This window comes from Megalobrama amblycephala, linkage group LG8 (assembly GCF_018812025.1).
Source record: "Megalobrama amblycephala isolate DHTTF-2021 linkage group LG8, ASM1881202v1, whole genome shotgun sequence".
Lineage (NCBI taxonomy): Eukaryota > Metazoa > Chordata > Actinopteri > Cypriniformes > Xenocyprididae > Megalobrama > Megalobrama amblycephala.
Window position 1 is genome coordinate 7,336,877 of NC_063051.1, and position 27,288 is coordinate 7,364,164.

Genomic DNA, 27,288 nt, shown 5'->3' on the forward strand with positions numbered 1-27,288 from the left:
TCTCGCTTTCAAAATGCTTTCAAATTCAAACACTTTTGTGTGTTAATCATTGTAGCCAATCACAGACATATATGTTGAGTGGGTGAACACAATGGCCAATCAGAGGTGTTTACGAATCTGCCCAACAGTGCTCAAAGTGTCACATTTTTTGAATTTCACTACTGGCTTGCTATCAAAGTCTAGTACATACTAGTACATACATGAACAGATTGATTGATTGATTGATTGAAGGGTATTTGATGATCCAGTCAAATGATTCTTGTTTTTGACTTGAGTGGTTATGGGTTGCTTCTGATGCAACGTTTAATAAACCAAGCAAAATTGGTACTATTTTTTTTTTTTTTTATCATAAATGGATGCACATTTTTATTTTGTGACTTTGCCAGAACAGAGAGTGGATGCAGAGCGAGGTGGATTGTGTACTGCTCTAGAAAACGCTGTCAATTGAACCCATTTGCATCCATAAACCAGCTTAAAGTATCAAAAAGAGTTTGGAACAGGGCAAACACAAAGAGAAAATCCTTTCCCAGTTAAATTCTTGGTGTGTAATGACTCGCTGATGCCAGAAATCGAATAATCTTAACGTGGTGGTGGCAAAAGTGTAGGCCGTGGTAATTCTTTTTGCTTTATTTTGTCATTCCATTATTCCTTGTGCTTACTCATCAAGTGGTGTTTTTTTCCCATGGTAGAATGGTGCAAAAAGCGCCTCTTTAAACTCAGATTATCTTGCTATCCCTTTTGTGGACTCTCTTGCTCTCTCTCTCCTTCCCTTCGCCCGCTTCCCCTTTGCAAGCTGCATTGGTCAATAATGTAAGACTGCATGCTCGCTGCTTCTTGACAGCAGGGCAGCAAATGGAGCAGCCAAACCTGTCTGCTGGTACTGTGAATAATGCAAGGAGGCTGTTCACCAGGCAGCGCTGTTCCAGAGGCACACCTTCTCTCCGCTTGCTGACTAAGACTAATGCGGAGAGAGAAAGATTCCTGATCCTAGATCAGCACTCTCACTCTGCAGACTTTCACAGCAGGTGTTTTAAAGAGGCCTATTAACACAGCCAAAGCAGGTCTGAGAGTTTGTGGTTTGCCTTTCCCTCTTTTGCTTAGCTCTAATTCTGCTGCTCTCAACCCATTAATGTGAATCATTTGTTTACTTACTAAAAGCTTAGTGCTTAATAAAACACTAGCTTATAGTAACGGTCGACCAGTTTCTGGAGAGCAAGCCAGCTGGTACATTTTAAATAATTGCACTATTTTAGTTTGACTTTAATTTACATTAGTTACTTTGGTGCTATGAGCTGAACTATAAAAGGAAAAACTTATGATTAAATATTGTAATTTTATTTTAGTGTAATTTAAAAAATATTACAAATATTTCTTATATTAATCTGTAATCAATTTATAGTTATTTACCATGTTACAATTTGTTTACAATTAAATACCATGTATTTAATTATTTTTTAATTATTTTTAATTATTATTATTATTTTATTTAATTATTTTTTCCCGCCAGCATTTTGTAAAAAAAAAAAAATTGCCAGCCACTGCCAGCATTTTGGATCATTTTAACAAAACTTTCATAGCCCCCAGAATATCTGAACATGCATATATATATATATATATATATATATATATATATATATATATATATATATATATATATATATATATATATATATATATATATATATATATGTATATATATATATATATATATACAGTACAGTCCAAAAGTTTGGAACCACTAAGATTTTTAATGTTTTTTAAAGAAGTTTCGTCTGCTCACCAAGGCTACATTTATTTAATTAAAAATACAGTAAAAAACAGTAATATTGTGAAATATTATTACAATTTAAAATAACTGTTTTCTATTTGAATATATTTCACAAAGTAATTTATTCCTGTGATGCAAAGCTGAATTTTCAGCATCATTACTCCAGTCTTCAGTGTCACATGATCCTTCAGAAATCATTCTAATATGCTGATCTGCTGCTCAATAAACATTTAATGTGTACAATTATACAAAATATTTGTGTACAATATTTTTTTTTCAGGATTATTTGATGGATAGAAAGTTCAAAAGAACAGTGTTTATCTGAAATCTAATCTTTTGTAACATTATAAATGTCTTTACTGCCACTTTTGATTGATTTAATGCATCCTTGCTGAATAAAAGTATTCATTTCTTTAATTTCTTTTCAAAAAAAAAAAAAAAAATTCTTACTGAGCCCAAACTTTTGAACGGTAGTGTATAATGCTACAGAAGCTTTGTATTTCAGATAAATGCTGTTCTTTTGAACTTTCTATTCATCAAGGAATCCTGAAAAAAAAAGTGCACAACTGTTTTCAACATTGAAAATAATCATAAATGTTTATTGAGCAGCAAATCAGCATATTTTGCGTGACATGTTTTTGTATGAGAGATGGGGGTGGGATTAAATAAGTTTTCTTCTTCCACTCCTTTTCGAGCTGATGTGATATAAATTATTTTTTGACATGATCGAAGAGACATGTACCATGTCTTTGGACGTATGTAAATTTGTTTTATTGATGTATTTTTGTTTTTTTGTTTGATTGCTCGAAATGAATAAATAAAGAAAGAAGAAAGATATTAGAATGATTTCTGAAGGATCATGTGACACTGAAGACTGGAGTAACGATGCTGAAAATTCAGCTTTGCATCACAGGAATAAATTACTTTGTCAAATATATTTAAATAGTACACAGTTATTTTAAATTGTAATAATATTTCACAATATTACCGTTTTTTACTGTATTTTTAATTAAATAAATGTAGCCTTGGTGAGCAGACGAAACTTCTTTTAAAAACATTAAAAATCTTAGTGGTTCCAAACTTTTGGACTGTACTGTATATATATATATATATATATATATATATATATATATATATATATATATATATATATATATATATATATATATAAGTATATATATATTTAAACATAAAAAAATCTAAATTTAGATTTTATTTCAAAGACTGCAACATGCATAAGTTTCTGCTGCTTCTTCACCTGTGTTTTGATCCAGAGATAAGCTACACATACAGTAGTTGCATAATAGCGCCCCCTACCATATAACTGTGAAAACACAGAAAGCTGGAGAATTCTGTCAATGGCTGGAAAGTGTTGTCTTATAAATGATGGAAAATTCCATCAGTGGCGGGGAAAGAGTAAAATGAGACATGCACAAAATTGTTAAAATGGATAAACTCTTATTTTGCACAATATTCTTCAAAATTCCCTTTAAAAAAATAATTTTAAACAGAAAAATTTACATTATTGTGGTGATACTGGCCATTTGATCTGTGCTTCATGGTATATTGGTCGACTGCTACTTGCCTTCTGTACTGTTTTAATGTTTCACAGATATATATATACATTATTAAATATATACGTGTAGAAAACTGAAACCTGGTTGCAGAAAAAAGAATGTTTCAGACAATACATGTCTTTTATTGCATCATTCTTTCATCTGTGGCTTACAGAAAAAGGTCTTGCTGTTATTGTCTGTACAGATGACAAGTGCAACATTGAAGAAAACACAATTATCGATCAAACTCACAGTCATAGAGTGAAAATCACAGCAGATCATTCTTTTCTGATACAAACTCTGCAGTGTCCAATGTTTCACGGTGGTCTGGTGGTGAAGGGAGAGTATAGCAGTCTGATGTTAATTGACAGTAAAAAGTGTTTCGAGTTTGAGTCCAAGAGAGAGTCATGAGGTGATTGACACTGCAAGAACGGAGCAGCATGATGTCATATGATTCTCAGTTACTAAACCTCACTGCAAAATCATCTGCTTTTCATACACACAACTTTTCATCTAAATTACTGGATGTGTAAAACTGTAAGAAAACGTTTTCTTTTCAATGAATAGTCCATGCACAAAGGTGCATTGTGTAGAGACCCTCTCCCTGAGTTCAACAAGACCTCTATTTGAGATCTCTATTGAGATTTTAGTCTTCACTTGATAAAACAATTTATCAAGTGAAGAAACGTCACATTGTAGCATTCTGGTGAACTCAATATATATATTTTTTTTTTCTGTGGGAACAACAATATGCTGACTTTAGCGTGCTGACTGAATAAAACGGCGTGTTTTATAATGTTTGGTCATGCACCTGTATTTGAGGTATTTTTGGATTTGCATGCTTTGTTTTTTAGTTTTCACTTGATGCATTTGATGTTCCCTGGTGAATGTTGGTTTTACACCATTTATGATTTTGAATACATGAGAATATGCTCTTTTTTTCAAGTGTTTGTATACAAAATATTATGTTAAAAATAGAATGCAATGGTTTCTAGGTGTCACTACTGAATGTGTTTACTGGGTTGATGACCTCTAATCTATTGATTAAATAATGATACATTAAAACAACAAGCCCAAAGAAGAAGTAGTTTACAGTGAATTTAGTGCAGCTAAGGGAGTTTTTGGCACTCCACTCAACTTTTGTATATCACGGCTTCACTGGACTTATTGCTTTTATAACATGCTTATTCCACATACCTGGCAAGGTTTCATAAAACAAACACCTAGACACAAAAATGTAATGTTATTGATAAAAAAAAAAAAAAATAAAAAAAATAAATATATATATATATATATGTATATATATATTTCTTCAGAAGCGGAATGGTTGCACGCAGTGGTGCAGTGATGCTGATGGAACATGGCTCAACCAATTATAATCAAGTACTGGAACGATCCGTTTTATTATAATAACCTTTATTTAAACTTTTTCTGTTAAACAACAATACAAAAACCTGGCCAGCATTTGAGTTTATACTTATAGACATACAGTATTATAAAATATATTTATATTATGTACCTGTCCATTCAAAAGTTTGGGCTCAATAAGATTGAAATAATGGATAATGTTTATTTAGTAAGGATGCATTTAATTGAAGACACTGAAGGCTGGAGTAATGATGCTGTAATAATATTTCTATTTATGTTGCACTTTTGATCAAATAATCTTACTGATTGTCACCTTAAAGGGTTAGTTCACACAAAAATGAAATTATGTCATTAATGACTCACCCTCATGCCGTCCCAAACCCGTAAGACCTTCATTCGTCTTCGAAACACAAATTAAGATATTTTTGATGAAATCCGAGGTTTGCTGCCTATGTGTGGTTCAGAAACCCTCGGATTTCATCAAAAATATCTTAATATGTGTTTTGAAGATGAATGAAGGTCTTACGGGTTTGAAACGACATGAGGGTGAGAAATTAATGACAAAAATGTCATTTTTGGGTGAACTAACCCTTTACATTTCTGAATGACGGTATGCTTTATATAGTGACAATCCACAGCCACCATTTGAGAATCAATGCATGGCCATTATCAAAAGCGGGTGACTGCTGTAGTGACTACATCACTAAACGTCTCCATCCAAGACAGCGCCATTTCAGGGAAAGAGCTCAGTCAGGGTGTGGTGTAGCAGCCCGCCCCATACCACCACTAACAACAGATGAAAATGTCTTGATTTTAATCCAAGAATGCCCATTTTATGTCTCTTTAGAATATCAAAGAGAAAACTGCAAAATAAAAAGGCCAAGCCCACTTGTATGAGTCACTTGGCATCTCTAAAGCGCCAAGATCTTTAACTCATTTGGCCTTGCATTTTTCTTTAAACTACAGCATGCAAACTGGAATGCAATTAATCAGATTTTTGACTTCATGCAGCAGTATACCACAAAGCTTCACTTTGTGCAAAAAAATACTTTTTTTAATGCCTCTAAGCAGGTATTTATTTCAACTCTTAAATCTAGCTCATGCCAATTTGTGGGTTCTGTCATCAGCATTAGAGCTTTCAGACTCCAGGGCTCACAGTTAGAAGGAGGAGTATTTTCTTATGACTGACAAAAACAGAAGCATAATTTTCTGCTCAGGCAGACACAGTGTCAGCTGAAAAGCATAGGGGGAAGCCTGAAGATCCACTCAGCATGCCTTTGATCGCATTACGGCTCTTCTGGCCTTCAATATGCTTTCAATTTGTGTCAGATTTCCCCCTCGTGCTTTAGCATTAGCATTTAGCAATCATCTGCTTGAGTAAAATCTCAGTCGGTGGAGGCGAGAACAGTTAGGGCTTTGATGGTGGAAAAAATACTAGTAGTTTGGAAACAGGGAAAGTGGGAATGTTTTTAAAATAACCGGGAGCCCAATTTTCAGATAAAAGAAAGAGTTAAAAGCATTCAAGGTTGCATACTGATTGCTTTATTTATTTAGAATGCACTTCGCTGGCTTTATAGAGACTTTTGCGGGGAAAATGCACTAGATGACGGAGCCTAGCTGAATTTACATGTTTAAGAGTGTGTCAGTTTTCAGTGTTGCAATATTTTTTTTTCTCTCCACCACTTTTAAGTAAGCCATTTGTAGGTTGATTTTTTTCACCTTTAAATCGTTGCTCTTGGTCTGACACATCCAGTAGCCCCAGGCTTTTTTTTTTTTTTTTTAATTCCACAAATGGTGCAGAAATAGAAACCTTTAAAATAAACAAGATATTTCAGATATTTTTGGATGTGCATACTTTCTGTTTTTTTTTTTTTTTTTTTTTTAAATCTTCACTTGATACACTTGATGTTACCTGTTGAATGTTGGTTGTGCACCGTTTATGCTTTTGAATGAATGTGAACATGATTTTTTTTTGTTCTTCAAATGTTTGTGTACAAATATGATGTTAAAATAGAACGCATAATCCATTGAAATAATACAAAAACCTGGCCAACATTTGAGTTTATACTTGTAGTAGAATAAATAGAACAATATTAGTGTCCCAATCAAACATGATGTGATAAAGCGTTAAGTGATAAAAGGGTGTTAATCAGTGTTTTTAACCTAACAATCCAAGTAGCCCCACCCACATACTGAAATCTCATTGGTCATGTATATTAACTCCCTCGGGTCGGCGGTCACACCGGCGTGACCAACGTGTTTTTTTTCTAACCAGTGTGAAAGAGACTCAAAATACTCCATCAATGTTGCACATACAATTAAGAGCTATACATTTTAATCTGTGGAATATCTTCTTTTATTTGTGTACACTCAGAGTAAAAACAAAATGTTGTGCTTTTTGTAAAATAAAGAAAACTAATATGATGCGTGATCTCTCGTCTCCCTCTGAACGAAGTCCAATCTGATAGCTCTCAGAAAATGAACTGTAACTTAGTGAATACTAATCACAAAAAAATTAGACTTATGTCTAAAATAACGTTGAAATGTCAGGTTTTAAATCGTGTAAGTCAAATCGAAAACAAACCTTCTGTGTTTATGTAATCTGTATGAAAAGAGAACCATGTCAGAAGTCTGTGATTCAGCTCATTACCCGCTAATGCGGCCACGCCCACGGAGCCAGCGCTATTCAGAGGCAAATTCAGTCAATACATGCATTCATTGTCTCAATCGTGTATTTATTGTTTTGAAAAGTGTTTATCTGGATGTTAAAGCCATGGTTAGCGAGCTCTAGAAGACATGCAGTTAGTTCCTGGTTTCTGTTCTTCTTTATATGAATTTGTGGTCTAAAGGTGTACAGAGCGCCCTCCAGCTGCAAGTATGAATTGAAAACAAAATAAATATTGAATAAATATTACTCCTCTGTATAGAAAATTGACATAAACATGAGAATCCATCAATATTTCTCCAAATGTGCATGCTTTAAAGCTAAAAGCCTATATGAAATGCCATAGAGGTAACATAATTGTTCAGACACTTTGCATCACAGAAATGCATTATATTTTAAAGTATATAATAGAATACCATTATTTTAAATGGTATTTCACAGTATTGCTGTTTTTTCTGTATGTTTGATTTACATTATGATGAGCTTTGAGACATGATCAACAGAGGGTTTTTTCACAGCCTATCTGTCTGAAAGAGCTCATTATTTATGCAGGTCATTAGAACTCTTTATGCGATTCTTTTGTCTTCTCAGGTGTAAATGACCCATTATTCATGATGATTCATGCCTCCACGCATACTGTGTTTCTTGACCAAAGATGTTTTAGAAAATTTAAATCTCTCTATTGTTTTATATGAACAAGCAAGCAGCATAATTTTTACCTCATTGTGAAGCAAAAACTCTAGTCTACAACCTCCAATACCCAGAAGTCTTGTGAACACAGATTTAATATATATTTTTTGGCTTTATTTCAGTGACTTAAGTTTTTTGTTTTTTCAATAACCACGCATAAACGTTATTCCTTCAAAAACACAAACATGTACATACATGTTCCTCATATATTATGGTAGCCTAGTTTGTGCTGAATACAGTGTAATGACACTTTTTCCATTGATATGTTTATGAACAACTGAAAAAAGCACAAATGTCAGGGCGTGTCAAAACTTCTCCAGGGCCCCAAAAATCCTCAGACCCCTGAGGGTTAATAATAAAATTATGCCATGGTGGAGTGAGTGTAACTGTTGATTGTGTTCTAATCAAACATCACATGACAAAATTACAACAACAGTAGTGTTAACACTCTGAGGTCTGACGGTATCGCCGGCGATACCACCGTGGTTTTTTTCTTATCAGTGTGAAAGAGACTCAAAATACTCCGTCAATGTTGCACATACAATTAAGAGTTATACACCATTTTAATCTGTGGAATATCTTCTTTCATTTGTGTGCACTCAGAGTAAAAACAGAATGTTGTGCTTTTTGTAAAATAAAGAAAACGAACATGATGCGTGATCTCTCGTCTCCCTCTGAACGAAGTCCAATCTGATAGTTCTCAGAAAATGAACTGTAACTTAGTGAATACTAATGACAAAAAAATTACACTTATGTCTAAAAAAACGTTAAGATGTCAGGTTTTAAATCATGTAAGTCAAATCGAAAACAAAACTTCTGTGTTTATGTAATCTGTATGAAAAGAGAGCCATGTCAGAAATCCGTGATTCAGCTCATTATCCGCTAATGCGGCCACGCCCACGGAGCCAGCACTATTCAGACGCAAATTCAGAGGCAATGCATGCATTCATCATCTCAATCGTGTATTTATTGTCTTGAAAAGTGTTTATTTGGATGTTAAAGCAATGGTTAGCGATCTCTAGAAGACATGCAGTTAGTTCCTGTTTTCTTTTCTTCTAGATGAAGTTTAGATGAGTTTTTGTTTCTTTAGCGCCCTCCGGCTGCAGTATGAATTGGAAACTCCATTCATGGAATAGCCTCTTCTTCTTTTAGATGAATTTGTGGACTAAAAATGCACAGAGAGCGCCCTCCGACTTCAAGGATGAATTGAAAACACCAGCGCTCATAGTAATGACAATGAATATCAAATTAATATAACTCCTCTGTATAGAAAATTGACATAAGCATATGAGAATCCAATATTTCTCCAAATGTGCGTGCTTTTAAACTAAAAGCCTATATTCAGACTCTTTGCATCACAGAAATACGTTATATTTTAAAGTATAATATAAAACCATTACTTTATATTGTAATAATATTTTTCTGTATGTTTCATATAGCATGATGAGCTTGAGACATCACAGAAGGTTTTTTTCACAGCCTACCTGACTGAAATGCCTCATTAATATACAAGTCATTTCAGCTCATTACTATCCAATTCTTTTGTCTTTTCAGGTGAGAATGGCCCATTTTCAGTGGTGATTCACGCCTCCTCGCATACTGTGTTTCTTGGCAAAAAGTGTCTTACAAAAACTAAATCAATATATTGTTTTATATGAAGGAGTAAGCAGCATAATTTTTACATAATTTTGAAGCAAAAACTCTAGTTTACAACCTCCAATACCCTAAAGTCTTGTGAACACAGATTTACTATACTTTTTTTGGCCTTATTTCAGTGACTTAAGTTTTTTGTTTTTTCAATAACCACGCATAAATGTTATTCCTTCAAAAACACAAACATGTACATACATGTTCCTCACATATTATTGTAGCCTAGTTTGTGCTGAATACAGTGTAATGACACTTTTTCCATTAATATTTTTATGAACAACTGAAAAAAGCACAAATGTCAGGGCATGTCAAAACTTCTCCAAGCCCCAAATCAGCCTCAGACTCCAGAGGGTTAAGCCACTGTAAGAGATTGTTAGGGCTTTTGCGTCACCAAATACAATAGTTTTGGGCTTCATAAGTGTGATTTATTTGTTTGTTTGTTTGTTTGTTTGCTCTTATTTATTTGGGTACTGTTTTTTGTCCATGGTACATTGTCATGATAGTTTTATAGGGTAAGTTGTTATTGCTGGTAAATGCAAAATCTAATTAAAAATATCCATGGGGACACATAATTGAAATAATAGGATTAAATTGAATAATTAACTCTTGCTAATTTAATGTAACGTTTGGCTTAAAATAAAATCAGGTCGGAACATAATAAAAGGGTTATTTTCTTAATCCATCTACCATTTTAATTTTTCACCATACAACTGTTTTATTAGAAATGTAATTCAGAGTATATAATTAGAACAAATGCTGTAATTCCTTATATAATTAATAGTTCTCCCCCTAAAAAATGATAATTTTTTTTGTTCTAGCTGTATTTTTCACCCAATGCAAAAAAATGTCCTCTGATCTGATATTATATTTGACACATTCCTCGTGTATCCTCTTTGGAGTTGTATGCTATAGTCCAAGTCATTCTGAAATCTTTGACCTCTGTCCCTCAGCGGGACCTATGAGGAGAGACCTGGAAAATGAGAGACACTTGCAGAATGAGTCGGGCACATCCACAGGGTAGTCGAGATGTGTGTGTGTGTGTACATGCATGTACCTGCACGCGTGTGTCTATAATGCAGGAGTTTTAAACCATGGGTCCACCGGTCAAATGTTTGAGCATAAACAACATCTGCAAAGTTACAATGCTTTCTCGAATTCTCTGTTAAGGAATAGAAGAGGAAGAGTTGTAGTAGAGTGTTGTTACCATGCAGTCATTTTACGCCGGACGGCCTCACAAATGAGGTTCAATTCAACACTGGATTTGCACAAAAGATTAACATGACGGCACATGCTAGTCGATGAGTCCACAGCAACTACATAAATTTATCCACTAACCATTCAGAAATGTCCAGATGCATTCTAAAAGTTGTAACTTCTTCCTGAGTCTCTCCATCAGTGTCGACTCCGGTTTGAACAATGTAAGGCTGAACACCGTTACTGACAATCCTCATTTTGGCTGCGTGAGATTCACCAGCTTTGTTGTTGTTGAGAAACTGAAGCACAAGCTGTTAAAGCTCCACCCTTTTCTGCAAAGTGGGCCGGGAGCAGCAGCTCATTTGCATTTAAAGGGACACATACAAAAACAGCAGGTTTTTGTTCACACATATTTTGAGCTGAAACTTCACAGATACATTCTGGGGACACCGGAGACTTATATTACCTCCTGTAAAAGGGGCATTATAGGACCACTTTAAGATAAGGTAAGATAAGGCGTGTCTTAAGTTTCACAGCTCTATGCCATCAGGAGTGAAATCATCTTTGCACATGATTCCATTCCTTGTTTCAACAGACATTTGCTGGTAGACTAAAGACACGTTTCCAGTAGCTCAGTTCGTGTTGTTGCGGAATCTTTCATCTGGAAATGAAGAGCACAGGAGTATTCGTAAGGAGTTTTCACTGTGTCACAAAGTAGAAAGATAACCCAGAAAACAAAGAAAATCCTTTGTATTCTCAGCTCGGTGAAATGCGTACAATCAGTGTACGGTTTGACTTTTACAGCCGAGATATGCAAGACTTCGACTAGCTTCCCCCATATTTTAACAACCACTTCTTGAAAAGGCTGTCTTGAAGCTGCAAGGAAAATGATGTTCAGCTCTCACATTTATATAGGTGTGTAATCATGCAGACTTCTCTTTCTTGTATCTATATTGCATTCTCTTTCCTTTTTCTCAGTTTTTCCCACCCAATCTTACAACAAATTGTTCCAGTCATTCAAAGTCATACGTACCTGTCGGTAAACCATATAGCATCAGATATCGTTCTTTGAGTCAGAACCAGGGTGCAAATTAGCACTGTTTTCGACGAGGACAATTTTTTATGTCTAAGCCGTGAAGCATGATTTGTTAGTTCCTACTGCAAAATCGCAAGTTAAGGTCTTTGCACACTGAGTTTGTATGCGTTTTTTCATATTCGTCATCCTAAAAAATTGTCATGCGCAGAAACCTTGCATACTGAGTCCGGTGTGTATTAACTAATCCATTGTGAAAAAATTCACAAAATGATACAAAATGGAGTCTTCAAGCAGTAAGGATTTTGTTGTCCTCTCTCTTCTTAAAAAGAGAAAAAGAAAGAGGAAATATTGGATCCATCTAATTCTGAGATTGCATAGAGAGGAAGGAGAGTTCTACCTCCTTATCAAGGTGCTGCAGGATTATCCCAAGAGATTCAAAGTTTACTTCAGGATGTCAGTGGCTCAGTTTGATGCTTTGCTAGCGATACTGGAGCCACATATTAAAAAGAAAACCACTAATATACACTGCCTGGCCAAAAAAAAAAAAAAGTTGCTGTTTGGATTTTAATAGGCAAATATTTAAGAGTCTATGGATGGATCATTATTACAGTGATTATTATGTTTCTAGCATGTTATAGTGTAAGTTTTTGGTATGTGCTGGAGTAGACTTTACAGAGTGCTCACCTCTTGCATTGTCAATACAAGATCTTGACACAAAAATAATGCACCTCTCGATGGAAATAAATGTTGTGATGTTATTTTCCATCTTTAAGGGTTAAAAGAACCGTTGCCAAACAAATAAAAATCTGCTAGAAACAGAATAATCACTGAAATAATGATCCATTCATAGATTCTTAAGTATTTGCCTATTAAAATCCAAACAGTGACTTTTTTTTTTTTTGGCTGGGCATTGTATATGTATTCCACACTTTGTTTGTCATACAGTGTTTTGTGATGCAAGACGAAGTGGATCAACTTGTCAGGCGCCATTTTGGCGTTCGTTTCTATGGTGGCTCTGAATTGTCAAAACACCTCTCAAAATGCTTGCCACGGATGCGAAAAACGCAGAAAATTGAACCTGATCCGATTTTTTTTTATGATGCATGAAAGTTTCGGAGGCGGTACGTAAATGTGATTGACATAACGTGAGGTCGTATTTATTTTCTATTCATCAAAGAATCCTGTAAAAAAGTATCATGGTTTTCACAAAAACATTAAGCAGCACAACTGTTTTCAACACTGATAATAAGAAATGTTTCTTGAGCAGCAAATCAGCATATTAGAATGATTCCTGAAGGATCATGTGACGCTGAAGACTGGAGTAATGATGCTGAAAATTCAGCTTTTTATCACAGGAATAAATTAAAATTTTTGAAAATATAGCAAAATAGAAAAGTTATTTTAAATTGCAATGATATTTCACAATATTACTGCACTGTACTGTAAGCTTGGCGAGACTTCTTTCAGAAAACATCTTTTTTTTTTTGACAGTTTCAAACATTTGGCTAACCATGCTAGGGACATCTGAGACTGACCTGAACAGATTGCACCACAATAATTGCTTATAGAAATTCCTTTAAAACATTGACAACTGAAAGTTATTGTTTTGTACATCAGTCTGAACTCAGATGCAATAGAATCCATTTATAAAAATCTACATATATTGCTATTGATTTCACCAACTGACTGCCATCAAACGCTGAGCTTTGAAGTCTCCATATTGGCTGGTATTAGAAGTTTTCAAAGCAACTGAACCAAAAAGCTTGTCACACAAAGTGTTCTGCCCACCATATGTTGTCTTATTAATTTCAACACAAACACATTTTGATAGTGTTTCTGATCAAAACATAAATCGTATTGTCGAGTCAGTGATAACAATACTGTCTGACAGGTCTTCTGTAGATAAATAGATTGTGTATTGTCCACATTCATCATTTGTTCTTTTTTTTTTTTTTAGAGCTCATGAAATAAGAGATCTAGTGTTTAAATATTATTTGTTGTGAACATCCTTTGAAGGAAAAAGCACATTTGGTCGCAAATAGACTATCCCATTTGAACCGAAAGCTTAATTTATAGTCTAATTTTGATTTATATGTAAATCAAAGTTTTAAATTGTATTTGTTTTATAAAGTTTTAAATTAGCAACAGACTAATATAATATTTAGCTTGATGATCACCATGTTTTGATCACCTCCTTTGACTGAGCATTTGTCGAAAAAAGAAACTAATACAGTACTTCAGACCCATTTTGAATCCTATTTGTGGAAAGTGCCTAGCGCCCAAACGTCTGTTTTCCCCCTGCTGGCTCTTGCTTGTCAAGGCCCATCAATGATGCCGTGGACCCGTAACTACACCTGAGGCCCTCTTTTCTTCCTCAGAATACATTCCTCTCTCTTTCCTTTCAGACCTTCTCCATCTTTGATTCCCCACTTCACCCAGCAGATGTCTAGATCTTAAGTTGCACTCCTGTGGTTGGCGAGCTGGCAGACGCGAGCCTCGCGTGCCCGCTCCCTTCGAGCCCTGTGGGGAAATGCGCCTACCTGGGCGGCTCTGTAATTTTGTTTTCTCTTTGCTTCTTTCATATGAGCGCACTTACATCCACGCAGCAAGGTCAAGCGAGTCTGGAGAACTTGTATGATTCTACATCTGCAGGATTAAATGCATTTACCGCCTCCGTTCATACGAAGAGGGTGAGTTTGAGAACCAGAGAAAGGAGAGATTTGACGAGAAGGACTAAAATAAATATGTCAGACATCTTGCCATCTGCACGAGGGGCATTCCAAAGGGACTAATTAGCCAGCCATGGTGGGCTGGATTGCTCGTTTGAAAGTGATTCGCTCTTCTAGGGGAAAACAGGTGGAGGAGTTTTTTTCCTTTTCGCTCACTTTATTGCATTTGAGTGGTTTGGCAATTGCACTTTTACTCTTAATGCTTGTTCTTTGAATGTTTTCTAAAATGCCTTCATTGGTGTCTTTAACGCTGTCAATCAGCTGCTGATGTTGGTGTCCCTTAGGTGTATAGTGTTTTACACATATTGCAGCGAGATGATGAGTCTGGGGAGAAGACGCTTAATAACTTGTTGGTTCTTTCCTCCCTCTGGTTTATGTGTTTATATGCTTTAAAAGTGAGTCATACTGCCTCAGAGGGAGTGGAGAATTGTGGGTCCACAAAGGAAAAACAGGATTTGGATCATTTGGAATAGTGTACTACTATTATTTTTGCATTATGTTGTGCTGTTTGCATCAAATAAGTCTGCCGTATATTGTGCAAAATGTGTTTTAGCCAAGAATGCAAAATAATGTGATGAGTTTTAGCACAACATAATATGTGACATTTATTTGAAATAGAAAGCTTTTGTATCATTATAAGTCATTACATTCACTTTTGATCAATTTAATGAATCTTTGCAGAATAAAAGTATTAAAGGTGCCATCGAATGGAAAATTGAATTTACCTTGGCATAGATGAATAACAAGAGTTCAGTACATGGAAACGACATACAGTGAGTCTCAGACACCATTGTTTCCTCCTTCTTATGTAAATCTCATTTGTCATGTCTCAACATAACACAGACTGTTACGTAACAGTCGGGATCATTAATATGTACGCCCCCCAATATTTGCATATGCCAGCTCATGTTCAAGGCATTAGACAAGGGCAGCCAGTATTAACGTCTGGATCTGTGCACAGCTGAATCATCAGACTAGGTAAGCAAGCAAGGACAACAGCGAAAAATGGCAGATGGAGCAATAATAACTGACATGATCCATGATATCATGATATTTTTAGTGATATTTGTAAATTGTCTTTCTAAATGTTAGCATGTTGCTAATGTACTGTTAAATGTGGTTAAAGTTACCATCGTTTCTTACTGTATTCACGGAGACAAGAGAGACGTCGCTATTTTCATTTTTAAACACTTGCAGTCTGTATAATGCATAAACACAACTTCATTCTTTATAAATCTCTCCAGCAGTGTAGCATTAGCCCGTTAGCCACGGAGCACTATCAAACTCATTCAGAATCAAATGTAAACATCCAAATAAATACTATACTCACATGATCTGACGCATGCATGCATGCAGCATGCATGACGAACATTTTGTAAAGATCCTTTTGAGGGTTATATTAGCTGTGTGAACTTTGTTTATGCACTGTATTATAGTCGAGAGCTCGGGGGGGCAGGGAGCGCGAGATTTAAAGGGGCCGTGCGCTGAATCGGTGCATAGTTAATGATACCCCAAAATAGGCAGTTAAAAAAATTAATTGAAAAAAATCTATGGGGTATTTTGAGCTGAAACTTCACAGACACATTCAGGGGACACCTTAGACTTATACTACATCTTGTGAAAGAACGTTCTAGGGCACCTTTAAGGTTACTTTATTTTAGGGTGACGTAGTTACATTGTACTTGTACAAATAAGTACTGTGTAATATTAAATAACTACATGTACTTACTATATAGTTACAGTTAGGCTTTGGGTTTGGTTTAGGGTTAGTTACTTGTAATTATGCATAATTTACTGTTATTACTATAGTAAGTACATATAGTAACATGTATGCCAAGTATTAGTATTAATATTAAATCTTACTGACCCCAAATTTTTCAACAGTACACTCTAAAAAATGCTGGGTTAAAAACAACCCAAGTTGGGTTAAAAATGGACAAACCCAATGACTGTGTTGTTTTAACCCAGCGGTTGGGTTAAATGTTTGCCCAACGTGCTGGGTAGTTTTATTTAACCCAACTATTGTTTAAAAATTACTATACGGCTGGCTTAAAATTAACCCGAAATAGGTTGGAAATTAAAAATCAGACACATAATTACAGAAGGCAACAATAATAATCAAAAGGTAACCATTTATTAATAACGAATTTAATAAATGTTTATTGTTTAATTATTATTCATTAAACTTATTAATAAATGTAAATTGGCAACATAATTTAGGTTCATTTTAAGCAAGCAATACAGTAATTTTTAAACAATAGTTGAGTTAAATAAAACTACCCAGCAGGTTGAGAAAACATTTAACCCAACTGCTGGGTTAACCCAGCATTTTTTAGTGTAGTGTATATTCTTAATGTTTCTGCATTATGTAGTACGTATACTGCACAGAATGCAAATGTTTGTACTATTGTGTGAAACATTTACCGTTGCATATTGCATACTGCTTTACATATTATTTTAAAAACTTAGGTATTATACAGTATATACTGACCAAATTAATAGTGAACTTAATGGCTGCCACCATCATACCCTGAATTGGATCAGGTGTTTTGAGGATTTGATTTGACCACATGAGGGCTTGTCAAGGGCTACATTGTTTGTTTCTTAACACGTTGAAAATGCAATTGAATTGTTCTGCCCTTAAACCAAAACATGTCCGCTTAGGAAAGTGCTGTTGCACGCCTGGGTTTGTTAGGAAAAAAACATTCTGACCTCTTTGGCTCCTATTTACCCACGTCTCTCTTCAATCAATACGTGCAAGCCCTTTGGGTGCATGCAGGGCGACGTCAGCTATTTACAGTGTGTGTGTTTTCAATACTTCAACTCCAGTGACTTGTCAACGACCTCATAAGCTTGTGAACCCCATCGGCTTTGTGTGGTTATTGCGGGCAGAGAGGCTAATTGTGCTTATGGGTGGGAGAAAGAAAGCACGGGGGAAAGAGAGAAAGAAAAGACGCCGGGTTGATGAATGATACTTGTGAAGCTCTGACAATGTGTGCAAAGACTTGAATTTGCTAATCAAGTTTTAAAAAGTGCATATTTAATTTTTTTGTGTTGTTTGCTAAGGCAATCATTGCTGTTATAATTTCTAGTAGGAGTCTGTTATAGTTTGTGTTATGGACATGAATGTTACCTCAGATTGTGTGGCTTGTTGAGGAGAGGTGTCATCTCTTTTCTAGGTAATCGGACTTGACGTTGTTCACCTGGCGAATGATTAAAATGGAAAACATTACAGTGAAGCAAAAACTTAGCAACCACTTAACACAGATGACAGCAGGTTTATTAGTCACTTTAAGACCTAATGCATGGATCCAAAATACTGTCACACATGCACTTTCTTTCTCAACTATTTACGTTCTTAAGACATAACTGACTGTGTTTATGAGAATATTTTGACATGTATTTGTCTGTTCAAGTGCAAGAAGACACAAAAGAGAACTCAATTCAGTATTCGTTCACTATAAGAGAGGCGGATGCTCTGGATGTGCCCAGCACAGAAAACAGCACGCACGTGCCACATTGAGTTCTCTTTCAAGTCTTGCGCTTTTAAAACCACATTAAAATGTGAATACTTTAATCAATAAGCAGAATCGAAATTTTTATTTTATGGCAAGTATCAGATTCCTGACCTCAAGTCTCCAATTCCAGAATTGAAATGGATTTTCGATTTCCAACCCTAATAACAACACCCTACCAACAACACTAATAGCATGCTACAAACACTCAGAACACATTTTCATCTTCATAAAGCCCTGAGTATACTTAGTATTTTTACGCGTACTCTAGTGTACACGCACAGTAGAGTACTCAGCCTTGCAAAGCATACTTCATTTTACTCGTACGCATACACAGGCGTATGACGCATTCCCAGTTTTAAGCAAACGTGTTACAACCCATATAAACATTTTTGTATTCTTTCATGCTAGAGCTGTACAAATGACAGTATTTTCTAACCACTTCACACAATCTAGGAGGTCTATGTAGGCCTCCATTGTCACTGTAGCTCGCATGCGTTCCATTCTGTTCTGTTTATGCAGTTTTTCTTCAACTACCTTATGAATCGACGCCCCCAGGGCACAGTTGCCACCTTGTGGATAAACTAATTACTAAAATAAATAAATAAATAAATACGCTTGTGTGACCTGCACATGCAAAGTATGCGTGGTTGCAAAAATCCAATGGTGCACATATAGTACACACGTACTATTCTGATGATGAAATGTGCGTCACTTGCATTGTATGCTGACCCTCGCGTACGTGTACTTTGGACTTAACAATGTCTTTGAGGTATCCCAGTCAGAACACCCATCATCAAGCATCATCCTAGCAACCACATTAGCATGTGCTAAAAACAACTCAGAACACCTTACCAACTGTATATGAACACACTTACAACCATTCAGAAAACACAATAGCAGCTACATAGCAGCATTCTGAAACCACTCTGAACTTACTAGCATCCTCATACTGACATTGTAAAAGTCACTGTGAGCACTATCAGCAACATAGAAATGCCTTGACAACCACCAGTACACCCTGGCAACTGCATAACAAATGAATAACAAAGCCCTGGCAATCATCCAAAACACCCCAGCAACCACATGGCAACACCCTGACAACCACCTCTCTGAATAGCATCACCCAAGCAACCACATAAAGTTGTACTAGAAATAAGTTATATCACCTTACCAACTTTATAGCAGCACCCTGGCAACATGCTACCCAGCTAACAAAAGTATGTTCTAAGAATGCTTTGCTAACGTTCCTATTAAGTTATGAAAACGTTATTTCTGAATGTAGTCTGAATGTTCAAAACATCCAGTTTTTTTTAAATGTTTTAAAAACGTTTTTTTGAATGTTCCATTTTGGAATGTTCTCTGTAGTAACATTTAAAAAACAAACATCCAACTAAACTTTTCAGGTAAAAACGTTCTATGAACGATGTATAAATAATGTTTTGTGCTAACATTTTGAGAGCATTATTATAACTTTGAACAAACATTCTGGAAGAATGAGAGAACCTTGCCACAACGTTAGCCATAATTCTGAGAGCATTCCCTGTTAGCTGGGTAGCAACTTCATAGTAAAAACACTCTATGCACTACCAGCTGCACAGAAACACCCTAACAACCACCAGAACACCCTGGCAACAGAATAGCAAAGCCCCGGCAATCGTCTAGAAATCCCCAGGAACTGCACAGACACACCCTGGCATCCACTCAGAAGTCTATTAGCTGCATAGGAATGCCCTGGCAACCATCCAGAACACCCTACGTTGTGGCAGTCAGTTTTTCATGTGTAAGCACTACTGTAGAAATCTAGCCCTACTATATATAAATATATATTTTTCTTTATATCGACTTAGTGTTCATTAACATGTTTTAAGTCCTTTATTGGCTTACAAAATGCAACTGAATGCTTTTTCTCTAATCAAATAGTACTGATTCAGAAAATGCCTGCCTTGATCAAAACCTCAAATTAGGTTATTTGCATGCTTCTGCTGTGGCCACAAACCAAACCAATGTTCTTTTAGTTTAGTGTAATGAAGGACATGGAAACCTCCAGAGTCTGACTTACTGCTGAACATATGCAGAAAAGCCTCACAGTCTCTGCCAAACATGCAGGCTCACAGCCCCTCACATGGAGCCCGCCTTTGCTGTAATTTGAGGAGAGATGTTGGCAAAAGACATGAAAAGATGCCTGTGATACTGCTGTTGTCCCCCCTTCACAAGAATAAGACAAGCTTGGCATGTCGGCGCGATGATTGCTTTTGTGTGTTCTGGTCTCTCCGGACCCCTCAAAGACAGAGAGGGAATTACTGGCCTGCAGCCTCTGATAGTATATCAAGATTACGGTGCTTTCCAGACAAGAGCGGACCACCGCCAAAGAGCGAGATTCTGTCACTCGCTTACACATTTGAAGGATGGCTGATATTTGAGGAAATTAATGGCTGTTTGGATTCGTGTCTGCCGTGTTCTAAACTATTTCGCATTTTGAGGATTTATGGGTCACGTTGTGCTTTGGAGTCATATGTTTGACTGACTGCATTTCAGAATAAAATTGAATATTTGATCTGACATTTAAATGGTACTGTAAATAGGCTATTTTCTGGGTGTTTGAGGCAATTAAGGGAAATTGTAAAATGGTTTGTTTGCCAAATGGGGTAAAATGAGAATGTATCCCTACAGAAAAATAGCATGGTGTTGCATTAAAATGAACAAGAAATCAGAATAGCCATTTCATGTAACAATTTGTCACTTGTAGAGTACCTTACAGTGCTTGCACATGCCTGAGTTTTGGCTACAAAAAGCTGTTGAACATTTCCACCCTTATTATTCATTACTGAACACATCTTGACCTTTTGTGACAACATGCCCCAATAGTTTACACAATATGGTGGAAGTTGTTACAACAACAGGATAGCAGGTTTTTCAGTTAAATTTAAAAAGAAAGACAACTGATAAACAATAATTGATAATACAGCAAAAATACATTTTAAAAATACATCTGACAACCTTCTCCAACACTTCCCACCAAACTAAATGAAAATTTTGGTTAAAATCTACCTTTATTATATTGTCGTCTGAATATGCTAGTGTGGTTAATGAGATATAGCCTATGTAACAACTAGCCCTGTTCCTCAATATCAAAGTACCGTTGTATTACCATTTGAAAGCATTACTAAACCATGGTGCTTATATTTTCATGTGTTTAATGGTGTATTTAAGATAAATTAGCTTTTTACTGACTGTTATTTCCCATATGTCATTGAATCATATGTTAATTGCCTTTATGTGTTGTGTGTGTTTGTAGGATGCGGAAGAGGGAACTGCAGCGTGTGGGCAGGAGATTGCTGCTGTTGGGCATCTGTCTGCTGTCTCTCTGGGGTCAGCTGAGCCTGGCCTCAACACATCGCAGCCATATTGGTGAGTTGCATGCAAATATATACACATTAACTTTAATGGGAAGCATTAGAGAAAACAGATGATCAAACAGACTTTGGTCAAGATCTTGACCAAAAAATTATGCATCTGTTGCTGGAAATAAATGTTGTGATTATATTTCCATCAAGAGGTGCATCAGTTTTTGATTAACTTCTTGTATTGACAATGCAAGAGGTGAGCACTCTGTAAAGTCTCCTCCAGCACACCCTTTTCAATGACATTAAGGTCAGGACTAAGAGGTGCCAATTCATGTGTGAAAATGATTCTTCATGCTCCCTCCCAAATATTCTTTCACAATTTGAGTCTGATGAATCTTGACATTGTCATTCTGGAATATGGCCATGAAACATCTTCCGATATGGATGTTTAAGAATGAAAAGCTGCACACTCTATCTGTTAGGGTTAGAAGAACTAGAAACTAGAAACATGATAATCACTGTAATAACTATCCATTCTTAGATTCTTAAGTATTTGCCTATTAAAATCCAAACAGCAACTTTTTTTTGGCCGGGCAGTGTATTTATATAATTAAATTGCAACCTTTGCGATTTGATGTACTGAAAAAAATTGGTGTTGAATTTACTTTGAAACAATTTTCACTCAGAAAATTTCACAAAGAAAGAACAAGTCATTTTTTGTTTTATTCACAACTACGAAAAAATATTTTGTAATTGCAGCGAGCCACTAAACATTACAGTTTTATTCAACGAATTATGCAACTCTGGATCTGTTCTCCATTTGAGTCTCCGTTTGATCTCCATTTACTCATTGCTCCTGTCTAGGAGAAACCATTGAGATGTAAAAGTAATAACTTTTTGTGACTTTACTTGCTGAAGTCTCTTGATGGGAGTGCAGTGTTAGGTCAGTGGAGCCCAGTTGCAGGCCAACAGGGGCGCCAGAGGAGAAGGTGTCATGCTTGTCACTGAAATCTCATTGTAAGGAGAAAGCGACAAAGTGAAGGAGAACCCTGGGCAAAAGGTGGAAGATGTGAATACACATTGCAATAATGAGGCCCTGTCCACAGGGGCCGAGTGGCAAACAGTAGTGGACCAGGAGTGAAAAGAGAATGTCGTATTTGAGCACATACACACACAGACATTAGCTGCGTATATATCCTGGCGAGGCTGTGTCTTCCTTTTTTTGTGTTTGCCGAAAGCCACTAAGACCCATTGGGGACAAAGCCAAGCAACAGCGACAATTAATCTCCTGTTATCAAGTCAAAGGCCGACTCTAAATAAAATCATGCAGCTTTTCAGGCACGGTGACAAAGATAGCAACAAGTTTAGGAGGCCCCATCCTTCTCCCGGCGGATGTGTATGTGCGGTATGTCGGAGGTAGAAAGGGTGATTGATTACAGCGCGAGTTGCCCAATCATTCACCCTGTGGTGGTGAGAGAGTGGCTTTCCACCCGATGCCGGTTCCTCAGCTCCAGGCTAGCACAGAACTAATCACAGAGTAACTCCCAATGGCTCGGGGAGGTCAGGCCAAGGTGTTACCCAGTAAACAAACCTCTTTAGCCCTGCTGTTTAAGAGAAGTGTGGGCCTCCTGCTGCTTTGGAGAGTCAACCTCTCAGAACACCCTTAAGAGAGCACAGATCAGCCCAAAAACACCTCAGGGACAACAGCAATGCCAGGACTCATTAGTTAGTCATGAGAGAGAGAGAGAGAGAGAGGGGGGGGGGGGGGGGGGTAACGTTGGGTGGGAGAAGGAAAGATATGGCATGAGATGAAAAACAGAGGCAAGGGAAATGAGAGAATATCTGGCAACTTTGATAAATATATAAAAACATAAAACTTGCAGAAATGCAATAAAGTCCTAGTTGTTTTGGGGGTCTCCCTAATAAACATGGACAATTAAATGTGTGCATTTCTAGAGAAAATGTTGCTCAAACATTGGTCTTTTATATTTTAGGAAATATTTGAGATCTGTCTTTGTTTCAGATATTTGTTGTAAAGACTGCTTTGAAAATGCGCTGCAAAATTCTTTTCCTTATTGGTATTCTTCTCTGTTTTTGTCCCCATTAAAAAACAATGTTCAGTGTGCTTGACTGAAAAATTGTTTAAAAAATTGCTACTTAAAGGGATAGTTCACCCAAAAATGAAAATTTAATGTTTATCTGCTTCGCGCTCTGACAACGGCAGTGATGTCTAGCACTCGTTGAAGTATATGCGCCAGACATCACTTCCGTTGTCAGAGCGCGATCAGACCTCACTAAGCGAGTGCTGAACGCGGTTGGACATAGTGGTGTTTTAGAGGTAAAAAAATGATATAAAAACTGTTCGGTTTCTCGCACAAACCGATCGTTTCGTGTCTTAGGACATCAATGTGTCGTCACGCATGTTTTTTCGACTCTTATTGATCGAGTTCCCATTCACTCCTATTATTTGACTGACAGACGGCAACGGTTGCAGTTAAAAAACATCATTTGTGTTCTACTGAAGAAACAAAGTCACCTACATCTTGGATGCGCTGGGGGTAAGCAGATAAACATCAAATTTTCATTTTTGGGTGAACTATCCCTTTAAGTAAATTTCCTGATAATTTACTCACCTCGATGTCATCCAAGATGTTTGTCTTTCTTTCTTTGGTCAAAAAGAAATTAAGGTTTTTAAGGAAAACATTCCAGGATTTTTCTCCATATAGTGGACTTCACTGGGGTACAACGGGTTGAAGGTCCACATTTTACGTAATTACGTAATCACGTTAGAAAGTAGGGATGTCCAGATCCGATCACATGATCGGAAATCGGGCCCGATCACGTGGTTTTAGACTCGATCGGAATCGGACGTTACCTCCCGATCAGGACTTGGATATATGTATTAGGGGTGCAACGGTTCTCGGTAAAAAATCGAACCGTACGGTTCTCCCTTACGGTTCGGTACGCACTTGCACCGCGGTCCATCTCGATTGACGACGCATTGGTTAATATGGTTTGTTTAAAATAGCAACGTGGAAAACAGACAAAGTTCAGATAATGTATGTTTCAGTCGATGGATGCGCAAAACGTTACAACAATGATAATCAAAAAGCGTGGACAAAACAGTCACTCTTTGTAAACTGTTAACTGTGAGTGCCGTATGCTCTAATGTCCAGTCATTTACGCCGTCATCACCCGGGTGTTGATAGTGCGCGAGTGCAGGTGAGACCTGAACAGCACACGTTGCTATCTGTGTTTAAACTAAACCCATTTAAGCCTCGCTGAATAAAACCTTCAAGAACAAGACGCGAAAGAGAACTCGCGCGCTGTGAGAAGATTTGTGTGAGCTCATCCAAAGCGCGCACACGCTTATTTCAGTCAGCGCGCAAATACCGAGTTCTCTTGTGCTTCAGCGGACAAATTCAAATAAATCAAAAATTATGTCAACATGCCCGTCTTAGCGAGTATCCTAGCAAACATAGTCGGTTATGTCTTAAGTGATTAGTCGAGAAAGACAGCGCATGTGTAACAGTAGCTATATGTAATGGATCGTGCATGTCTTATAAGGAAAAAAAATATTCCTGCTGCCCGTTTTTAATGTTAAATCAAACAACAAATAACAAAGAAATCACTCACTGCTCTTGACTGAATAGTTTTTGTAACTTCAATAATGATTAATCTTTATTTATTTTATACAGTAAAGATAATATGCAGTGATATTTTATATTTGATTACTTTATCCATTTTCTGTACCTGAAAACTGCTGTTACTGTAGATACCTGAAAAACCTGAAAAGCATTGTTCCTGGATCCTGGATCTGTTTTTTCGCTCTTCTTTATTCTTTTTTATGTATTATAGAAGTATCGGATCGGGACTCGGTATCGGTAGATACTCAAAATCAAATGACTCGGACTCGGACTCGAGGGCAAAAAAACGTGATCGGGACATCCCTATTGGAAAGGTCACTCGTGATGTAGGTACCGAGTAAAGTACCGATCCAGTGTCTACAAAGCGAACGTGCAAAGATTAAGTCAAACGGCCTTTACAAAAAAAAGTAAAACAACAATGTTGGACGATTTTGAAGTTGGAGGAGAAAATGAGATGGAGTTTTTCACCCTAGAGCGGTACTTTGTCCATACTGTACAGTAAGAGCTGAAAATCCTCACAAATTTTAATCTTCTTTAAAACAAGATTTGATCAAGTGGTATTCACTAGATGTCGCATAGGTCATACTAGATTAGGTAAAGGTGAATACCCAACTCCATGTTAGATGTTAGAGCATGGCACTAGCGATGCCAAGGTCATGGGTTCAATCCCAGGGATTGCACATACTCAGATACAAATGTATAGTATAATGCAATGTTAGTCACTTTGGATAAAAGCATCTGCCAAATGCATAAATGTAAATGTAAATGTAAATGTAATGCAAGTAGACAACATTTTTATTTAGTAAGCTCACTTAAGGACTAAGTAAGATTTTACCAGAAAAGGTTTTTGTAATATGTCAATGTAAAGCCTCTTGTATATTATTAACTGCTGTATTTTTCTTTCTTTTTGTTTGGTTTTTATTTTTATTGTATCTGTGCAACTCATGTATTTTTTTGTAACTCAGTTTTTGCCGTGAAAATAGCCTCAGATGCTGACATGGCATTAAGAAGCTATGCTACAGTAAGAGCTGTAAAATTGGCATTGATATCATTGATAGCTTTGATCATTTGGTCTTGGAAGAATTTGTTGGGAAATAGTTTATATGGAAATTTCTGACTTTAGATTACAGACTGGCATATCTGAACTCAGTTTGTGAAACTCAAAGCGATACAGTATGTTAGAAATGTCCCTTAATCTTATTGCTCTTTAGGAGAAACAATTGAGATGATATGTTTTTTTTCCTGTGTTGATCTTGAAGACGTTGATGCATCAATGTAAAATCTCTCCATATAAATTCATAGAGCAATAAGACCATGTCTTGCTGTTGATTAGATGGAATGTTTCCCTCCTCTTCTCCTTAAATAGATGCGTCTCCATACTAATGCACAGCAATCAAGCATTTTCTGAATTGTTAGTCAGTAGCTGCAGGGGGAGATTCTGCAACGTACGCTGGAATAATGGAGACGTGAAAACCACGTTGCAAGAGCTGATTATCAGATTTAATCTGACAGCTGGTCTCTTTTCTTCAGATACAGGGCTTGAAGTGATACACCATGCAGGTCATAAAGTTATAGATGTAACAGGTTCTGGAATAATGTTCTGATGAAATATGGCCCCTAACTGAATTGAATTTTTAATGTCAATTAGATCATCAAAATATTTTATTCCGCAAGGTTAAATTGCACATACCCACTTACACTTTAACTCTTGCACTTGTACGGTATAATAACCTTCTTTGTCTTGATAAATAATGGTTGACATTATTCATTAGCGTGGTCTAGTTAGCCCCTGCTAGTAGATTTCATAACTGCGCCATTTATACCTCACTCCAATTATTATAGAGCTTCATGGTTGATATGATAAATGACATGAAGGTTCCTTGCTGGTATTGTTCAATTAAATTAAATTTTAAACATTTTATATAATCTTTACAGTTATTTCCATATGCGAGTACATGTTGGCTGGCTTGTCACAGACTGCAGAATTTCAGCCTAGAGTGGGCTTGTATGTCTACAAGGGAAATCGTGCATGCCTCAGTGCACTCTGTGTAGAATAGCATAGCTATAGCTTGTTCCAGGGACAGATAGGAGGAAGACATCTCAATTTTTGGACTCTGATATTC

General features: G+C 36.5%; 1 protein-coding gene across 1 annotated transcript in view; it reads left to right on the plus strand.

The window, feature by feature from the left end:
• The window catches only part of tafa3a (TAFA chemokine like family member 3a), a 123,762-nt gene that overhangs the window by 66,220 nt on the left and 30,254 nt on the right, over positions 1-27,288 (plus strand). The window contains exon 2 of the mRNA XM_048198989.1: positions 21,470-21,582. Coding sequence (XP_048054946.1) covers positions 21,471-21,582 — 112 coding nt within the window. The 5' untranslated portion in view covers position 21,470. The remainder of the gene's footprint in view (positions 1-21,469; positions 21,583-27,288) is intronic.